At 41.3% G+C, this 9,340-nt stretch overlaps 1 protein-coding gene across 1 annotated transcript; it reads right to left on the reverse strand.

The window, feature by feature from the left end:
• Positions 1–2,922: 2,922 nt before the first annotated feature.
• Positions 2,923–7,385, reverse strand: LOC308297811 (scavenger receptor cysteine-rich type 1 protein M130-like; the record flags this gene model as incomplete). Its single annotated transcript, XM_080741378.1, has 5 exons — positions 2,923–3,740; positions 4,014–4,141; positions 6,185–6,481; positions 6,574–6,879; positions 7,217–7,385. 5 exons carry the CDS (start codon positions 7,383–7,385, stop codon positions 3,606–3,608), a joined length of 1,035 nt encoding a protein of 344 aa, XP_080597504.1. The 3' UTR covers positions 2,923–3,605.
• Positions 7,386–9,340: the final 1,955 nt, after the last annotated feature.

Raw genomic sequence — 9,340 nt, forward strand, 5'->3', positions numbered from 1 at the left:
TTCAGGAGTGGTAATTTAGCCTCAAACCTTTTCAAAAACGTTTTTGGGACACAAACAGTGTTATATAAATTATTTTTAAATGCATGGTGTAGGACAGGGATGTCAAACATACGGCCCGCGGGCCATTATTTGTATATATGCTCTACAAATAATTGTAGAGCATATATTTCTGAGCATTTAGAAAAAAAAGGTACGTCTCTAGCCCATTCCTGTCAAGAGTTATGATTGTTTTAAGAACTGCAGGCTAGGTTTCTCCCACCAGGTGGCGGTGATTGAGTTGATTGATTGGAATGTTAAGTGATCAGCTCTCTCTCTCTCTCTCTCTCTGAAGATGACAGCGTTGCTAGGAATGGGGTGGGGGGTCTGGCTATGAATCTTACCTGAACGTACCTACAATATTCGAACTGTACTCAAAGATTACACATATTAGACATGGAAATTAATGTTGTTAAGAAAATAACTTATTTAAAAAATATAATAATAATAAAATGTAAAAGTTTTATTATTCAGATATTTTCTGAATATGCCATTATTGTTCATTACTTTTATTCTTTTTATTATAAAATACAATAAAAATAATAATTGTCCTGCATCAATAATATTTTTTTTTAGCCATTTACAAATTATAGCAGAGACTATCAGGAATGGAATTATTCTATTATCAAATGGTTTATTCTTATTGGCACTTCTTAAAGGAGTAGTTCACCCCCAAAATGCCATGGAGCCAATGTAGACTCAGTCCTAAAACAGAAATTTGATTACAATAAATGCATGCCTATTGATTCCGGATGGGGACCCAAATGCATTTGGGTCCCCATCCGGAATCAATGGGGGGAAGTGTACTATTATCAAATTTTTGTCTTAGTAATGCGACAAATAAAATAAAAATATATTATTGAACTCGAGTCTCCATGGCGTGAGTAATCAAAGAAAAAAAATCCTTTTGGGGATGAACTACTCCTTTAAACAAATAGCATCTCTCGTACCTAACTGCAACTGTAATACCAATAATGAAAGTAGCTATTTTACTTAATAATGAACACAATTTGTAAAATGATATACTGCTATACTGCTAGTGATAGCAGTGGCTAAGACAACAGGAAGAAAAACAGAGCGAACATATGAGCGAGTGTGCATGCCATCCGATCCGCGACTGGTTCGGCCCTCATCAAGTCGCCTTTCATCCAATCCGGCCCTCACCCCAAAATGAGTTCGACACCCCTGGTGTAGGACCTTTAATGGCTCTGCATGAATAGCAGAGCAGGGAGGTGAGAGACTCATTCATACAGGACATCACCAGAGGTTGTTTTGTTCTGAAGGAATTTGGAGTAATCCTGCACAAATTAGTTTCTATGGGAACTTGAATGAACAGTCACACGTCTCGTAGACCTGTTCAGACTTTATCCTTGATGTCGATGGGCTGGTCCCCTATTTGCATATTGGGTGATCAAAAGTGGACAGCATGTTAAATTCCCTCAAAGGCAAACGTTCATAAATCATTCATTAATACAGGTAAGAAATACTTGAATCTCTACTCTTCAAGCCTCTGTAGGCCTATATAAGAAATGCTTGAATCTCGTATCTGTATGAAATGTTGAATCTTATACAATGTATTAGTCCAGCAACCAGCCTATATGGCCTCTAGGGAAGATCAGAGGTGGGTTATTATTTTTTTCCATGTGGCCACAACAGAAAATATTGTGGAGGGCCGGGCCAAAGGCAGTGCTCCCCGCAAACTTCTCCAGCAATACTTCACGTGACCAGACTGTGACCAGTCTGACTACCTGCTTGTTATTGAGAGTCAACAATCCAATGATCTCACACACTTATCATGATGTACGCATTGCATCCACTTGAAATGAGAAATGTAGCTTCAGAGTTACTGTGACTAAAGCTTTTGCCACAAATTGTACAACTAAATGGCTTTTCCCCTGTATGAATCCTCATGTACTGCAGCAGATGACCTTTTAGACCAGGGGTTGGCAATCATTTTTCCCATGGGGCCACATGAACAACAGCAAATATTGTGGAGGGCCGGGCCCAAAGGCAGTGCTCCCCGCAAGATGTGCTCCCTGCAAACTACGTCATAGGACTTTCACATAATGAATAACTATCAAGCATGTTTGGTCTCTCACAGCATATCTCCATATACAGTACATTGATCTTCATATATCAAATAAAATCACATTTATTTATAGAGCACATTTAAAAACAACGTTCATTGTACCAATGCATAACAATAAAAGCAATAACAACAATTAAAACATAGTAAACTAAAACAATGCGATGAAAACAGATCCGGGGATTCAAATGCTTGTGAGTAAAACAGGGTTTTGAGCCTGGATTTAAAAGAATCAATGGAGGGGGCAGATCTAACATGAAATGGAATGATGTTCCATAGCATGGGAGCATCGACGGAGATGGCACGGTCAAGTTCGATGTTGGAACATCTAGTAGACCTAGGTCAGTTGACCTTAGGTGCCATCTGGTGGTGGGGGGGGGGGGGGGTAGTTTACAAGGCCAGTGAGGTAAGCAGGGGCTAGTCCATCTAAGGCTTTATACACAAACAGGAGGGTCTTACATTTTATTCTAAATTGCACTGGTAGCCAGTGCAGGGAGGGTATAGGACGAGGGTGATGTTGTCTCTTTTCTCAGTGCCAGTCAAGAGCCTGGCTGATGAATTCTGAACGTGTTGGAGACGGCATAGGGCTGACTGACTGATTCCAGTGTAGAGTGAATTGCAGTAGTCTAACCAGGATGTTATGAGGGCGTGTATGATAATTTCGGATTATGGCTAGAGAGAAATGACTTGATTTTTGCTATGGAGCGGAGGTGAAAGAAACTAGATTTAACCACTGCATGTATTTGCTTGTCAAACTTGAACACACAGATTCTTAGCATGGGGCTTGACGAGGCCAGATAAGTTGCCTAGGTTGTTCTGGATCTGTGTGATGGAGTGCGGGGGGCCACATAGGATTATTTCAGAATTTGAGTTGTTTTGTTTGCCATCCAGCATTTGATGTCACTAAGGCAGCTTCTCAGGTTGTCCAGTTGTAAATGGTTATTTGGTGTCAGGGGGAGGTAGATCTGTGTGTGAACGGCATAGCAGTGAAATGATATGTATTTGCGGAATATTTGGCCTAGGGGGAGCATGTAAATGGAGAAAAGAATGGGGCCCAGGTTGATCCCTGAGGTACTTTGGATATGAAGGGTAATTTGGAAATAGGCCTTTTTTTTCTTCTTTTTTTAGATGGGTACCAGGGGTCTCCATTATATGCGTATCTGGTGACACATTATTGTGTGTTTATGTATCGCTTTGTTAAATGTAAATAATGGTTGGTACAGGTTGTGCAGTCACAAATAAAGGCAACAATCCAATTTCTCCCCTGAGCAAGCAAGCAGGTTATATTAGCTCAGTGGATAAAAAGAGAGAAATCATCATTTGTGCATGAATCTCTGGTTATAATGTATATAGTGTCCGGTCTCTGCTCTTTTGAGAATGTGCACATCAAAGTAATAAGGCAACAAAAAGGAACATGGCCGCCCGTGTCCATTGAATTCTCTATGGCAGATTTTAAGTACAGTACTGAAGTAAATGTGCGTTGTTATCGTCCGCCACTGATGAGTGATTTATGTGATGACGTGAGAAGAACTTCTTCTGCTGCCTCTTGATCTTGATCCAGACCGCTAAAGGAAACCATCTCAGTGTTCATCTCTCCTACACGCTGCCCTTTGGTGGCCTGGAGGAACACAGCAGCACCAATGTTTTAACTTACAGGATCACTAACCTCGTATGGAAATTGTACTCGTCTTTTCATTTTATTACATTATTATTATTATTACCCTTATTATTCATGAAAAAGTGAGAAATGTATCACATTGTAACGTGATCTTTTCATGTTATAACATGATAATGACAACCGCCGTTTTCATACGGATGCATGCAAACGATTAGGTGACACATTTGAAATCAGCTGAAGTCTTTGCAATCAAAGATGCATACGGTAGCCTACCTTCCTGTTGGCCCTGAGACGCTTGAGGATGATGATGATGATGAGGACGACGATGATGATGATGAAGAGCATGACCAGGAGTAGCACTGTGAGTGTAGTTGTGCTGGCGCTGGACGTCACATTAGAGGCTGTGAGAAAAGAATACAAAAAGGCTTAATCAGTCCGTGTTTGCAGGGCCGGTTCCTGGCATAGGCAACATAGGCGGTCGCTTAGGGCCACAACCATAAGGGGGTCACATCACAGGGAGAAGACTGCAACGCGTTTTGAGCTTGTAGATCAGCTATTTTTCACTATATGCATTGTGGAGTGAGTGTGAAGTGACCCTCTCGACATGTGGCCAAGACCCACAGGTTAATATCGGAATACTGATATGTTATTGATTTCAGCTGTTACCCACTTTAATTACTTCAGTCTATAGTAGTAGCATAATGACCAGTGCTATAGTCTTTTTTGTCAATGTATTTGCATTTCATAAGGTTAACATACAAACATATAAATGTATTTGAAATTAAATAATGGATAATCGCAATGCTTGTAGATCTATTTTTTTTTAAATATGCATTGTGGCCCTCTGGAGTGATTGTGAAATATAGTGGCCCTCTCCATCATCTAAGTTGCCCACTCCTACCCTATCCAAATGCTACTTATTATTTTAATGTGCAATAAAATTAAGATCTCACACAAGACACAACAGAATTGAAAATATGCCACATACTGTAGAGTTGAATAGGCCTACAAGTTGCAATTTGAGACCAAAAGAACACAGGATGAAGGTGTGTGATGTTTTGTATGAATCTGATTCAAATCAATTGTTGTTTTTTCTTGTTATAGCATTACACTCATGTTTTTGGACAAATTAAACAGTGTCTAGAAATAGATATGTATTATAATAGTTATATCTTGGTTTTGAAATGTTTTTCATTAGAGCATAGGCCTACATGTTTCTGTTTTAATAGCTTTTAACTAACCAGAGAGAATGATCTGATAATGTTTTACCTCCATTGTAAACTTTATTGTGTGTTATAGGTAGAACTGTCTGATCTGTGCCAAAATGCAGATTTCTATGCATTTCTGGGGTTTTGACTGCCCCTCAAAACCCCAATTTTTTTCGGCCGCCCGCCTTGCAGGCGGCCAGGATGTATCCCGTATTTGAATCTCTGGGAGTTGGCAACCCTAGGTGTGTAGTTAGTAGATACATGCTTGAGTGCTAACAACAGACACCACATGTTCTACTAGATAGAAGAAGACGTTATTATTTATCACTTTGGTTTTGGCGATTCAAAGACAGTTAATAAGTGCGCGCGTCCGTCAGTGGGGGGCCACCTAAAATAATCTCGCTTAGGGCCACCTGAACCCTAGAACCGGCCCTGCGTGTTTGTGTGGCGGAGAGAGTTGCAGCCCCAGCCTGAAGCCTCAAAAGTCTAGTATCTGCCCTCATTCCATAGGGATATCCCTTTGGAGTAATGGTTAAGATATTGGACTTTCACGCGGGAGACCCGGGTTCGAAGCCGGGTGGGGAGGTTTGGATCACCTCCGTTACATTTGCTCCAGTGCCTTCCATCCACAGCCTAAATAAATATGCAAAGTCACTTAAGTTGTCACATGAAAATTATAAAGTATTGAAAATAGAACGTTATACTCAGTTAAATGCTTAGTTACACCTTATTTGAATATTTAATTATATGATATAGGCTACTACATAAAAATAGACCCTTTGTTTAGCAGTTTTCAATCATTCTTTTTCACAGAATCAATTGTATTACGGTCATGATTCATCGTGCTCCTGGATGGCTTGATTCTAGACTTAAAAACATACATATCTGTGTAAATCTCGATGGGAAAAATGAATGAGTGGTTTCTTTGTGGCACCAGTAAAACACACCCCCTGCTATGCCCTAAATCTACAATCTACAAGCTCACAAAGTGTTGTGTTGTATGATCGTCTGTTTTCTGTATAGATTTGATGGTGAGGAGAAAAGGGACGACACCTGGGGAACTCCAGTCAACAGTGGTGTGCGGGTCAAATTATTTAGAACCCAACCCAGGTCGGTACGTTGGTACTGGTAGGTATTGGTGGGCAGGTGGGTAGATTGATTGATTGAATGAATGAATGAATGAATGAATGCATGCATGAATGATAAAGTAAAGTTGTTAAAAACTTTGTTTGATACCTGAACAGATCAACTCCAGTCTCTTAGTGGAAGTAACAGACTGCTTTGTTCCACACTCCCTCACTGATGACTCTGATCCAACACAGAATGCATGAACCAACCATACAGGTTCATGTGCAAAATCAGAGGTCCTTTCTGTTGAAACAGCAGAGCCGCACTCCAGCTGTCGACACAATACAGACGATGACTTCTGGTTCCAATGAGTGCCATCCACTGGTCTCCACTCCCCCTGATAGTTCATCTCCAGTCTACCAGTACAGTGACTGGTTCCTCCCACCAACCTGACAGAATCCAGCTCTGTAAAGAGACAATAGAATTACAAGGGAAAATGGTATAATTCTTTCATTGTAAAATAATAATCCAAAACTAAAGTGTGCTTTGTCTTTTACCTGAACAGGTGAGTCCAACAGTCTTGTCAGGTGAGCAGGTGTTTCTATTTGAGCCTGAGGTTCCACAGTCCATGAGAACAGACTCACTGCCGTCACAATGGAACTCTTTGGGCCACATTGGAGCCTCCACCTCTCCATAGAGCGCCCCCTGGAGGACAGACGGAGCGCCACAGCCAAGCTCTCTACAGAGCACCTCTGCATCCTGCTGGTCAAAGTCATCTTCACAAACCGAGACCCACAACTTATTAGACTTCACCTCCACTCTGCCTGAACACGGACTGGTCCCATTCAACAACCTCACTGACTCTGGAGAGAGAGAGAGAGAGAGAGAGAGAGAGAGAGAGAGGGTGAAAATGCCTGGGGTACCTATATGCATTCATTAAAACTATGGCAAAATTGTCAAATTAAAATTAGCAGCAGCAAGTCATTCTTAGTAAAGTCTAACATAATAGACGGTCTATATACATATATAGTTGTTGAAATGACATTGTTTCAACATCTAAGCTAAGCCTATAGCATAAAAAATGTTCACTTTTAGACCAGTTATAACCCGATTTTCAAGGCTCATGGAGTGGGTGGGTGCGTGGGTGGGTGCGTGGGTGGGTAGATAGATCGATAGATTGATGAGATCATAGTTTGTTACCTGAACAGGTCACCTTCAGTCTGTCAGTGGAAGTGACAGACTTCTTTGCTCCACACTCCGTCGGCGCAGACTCGTCACATTCGGATGTAGTCCACCACACATGTTGAGGAGGTGTATCCCTACTAGCACTAGAAGTCCATTCTGTTGACAGAGCAGAGCCACAGCCCATCTGTCTACACACTACAGAAGATGAGCTGTGGCTCCAGTAAGACAGACCGTCCGCTGGTCTCCACTCTCCCTGGTGTTTCAGCATCAGTGTACCAGTACAGCCACCGGTGACCCCCCTCTCCTTGTCCAACCTGACATCACTAGACCCTGCGAAGAAAAACAAAATAAGCAGTATGATTGTTTTGAACATAATTGCGACCGTAGGTCACAAGTTTAGTATGTGAACAGTCACAGCTTGTCCGTATGTACAGTATGATGTATCTCTGTCTATAACGCCTGACACTGTGTTTGTCGCTCTGACATCATGCTGACATCACTGTGATGTCAGGGGAACCACTCTTCACAGAATGGGTTTTCCGCTCTGGCTTCACTGTGATGTCACACTAGCAGAATCCCTTTTATGCCCATATATGGAGTTCCCTGATGTCATCAATATTAAGCCAATATCTAGGACTTCATATGGGAATGTATTCGGAGGCCACATCGGCCACATACCACACTAACAGCTGGTTCTATAGACGGGGATCTCTATGTATGGGCAAAATGTATGGGCGCGACCTCGCCCTTTAGGGCGAAGTCACATGCACAGTGCGTCGTGAGCGTCATGGTAGCGGCGGCACTGAGCAGGGAAACCAAATACAACCACCCTAATTGTATGAGCTATAGGCCTGCCCTATTGTATTAACATTATCAATCATACAGATTGGATACATAATAGAGATTTTGCATAATTGTTAAATAAATAGTTTCTTACCTGAACATATCACCTCCAGTCTCTCAGTGGAAGTAAAACTATTCGCATTGCGGTAAGGGCTTCCACACCACCTCAGCGAAGACTCAGATCCCACACAGGAAGATGTAATCAACCACACAGGTTGATTTGTAGAAACAAAGGTCGTTTCTGTTGAAACAACAGTGCCACAGTCTAGCTGTCTACACAGTACAGACGCTGACTTCTGGTTCCAACTCCGATAATTAGCTGGTCTCCACTGGCCCTCGTGTTTCATCTCCAACATGCCAGTACAGTGACTGATTCCTCCCACCAACCTGAAACCATCATGTGCTGTAAAGAGACAAGCTTTAACTTGTTATCTACTGTATAAACATTATTAGAATTATGATTATTATTAGTAAGCCTATTATTAGTAGTAGTAGTAGTAGCAGTAGTAGTAGTAGTAGTAGTAGTAGTAGTAGTAGTATTAGTATTAGTATTAGTAGTAGTAGTAGTAGTAGTAGTAGTATAAATGTATAGATTGCTGTCATTGTCAAAGTCATTGTTACCTGAACAGGTCACCTCCCGTCTGTAGGAGGAAGTAACAGACTCCACTGGACCACACTTATTCAGTGAAGTCTCAGATCCAACACAGCGAGATGTAATCTTCCATACAGGTTGAGCTGTAGACTCAGTCCATTTTGTTGAAACAGCAGGGCCACATTCCAGCTGTCTGCACGCTACAGATGATGACTTCTTGTCCCAGTAAGACAAACCATCCACTGGTTTCCACTCTCTCTGGTGCTTCACCACCAGTGTACCAGTACAGTGCTGATCACTGTACAGCCCACCGGTTACTCCTACCAACCTGATATCAGACTCTGTACAGAGACAATAGAACAAGCTTTAAAACAACATTCTTTGATTGTAAAAAATTATAATCAACAATAATGTATAATGTGTACTGTATAGAGAGTATAGAGAATACACCTGTATTTATCCACTAAGGTAAAGATGAATAATGTAACATTAAATTAACTTTGAAGTATTGAGATGCATAATACACAAAAACAAAGTTGAAAAACATTTCTGAAAAGAATACAGTATTAACCATTACCATCTAGATGTGAATATGCAAGTTATTAAAGGCAATGGTATGTTGTTTACGTCTACATTTCTGAAGGACTAGAGTGCTCCAGTACCTTCTGTGGGCTCACTGGCTCAGAAGTGTCCCAGTGGCTGTT

Source organism: Nannobrachium achirus, assembly GCF_963921795.1.
Source record: "Nannobrachium achirus genome assembly, chromosome: 14".
In the NCBI taxonomy this organism is placed as follows: domain Eukaryota; kingdom Metazoa; phylum Chordata; class Actinopteri; order Myctophiformes; family Myctophidae; genus Nannobrachium; species Nannobrachium achirus.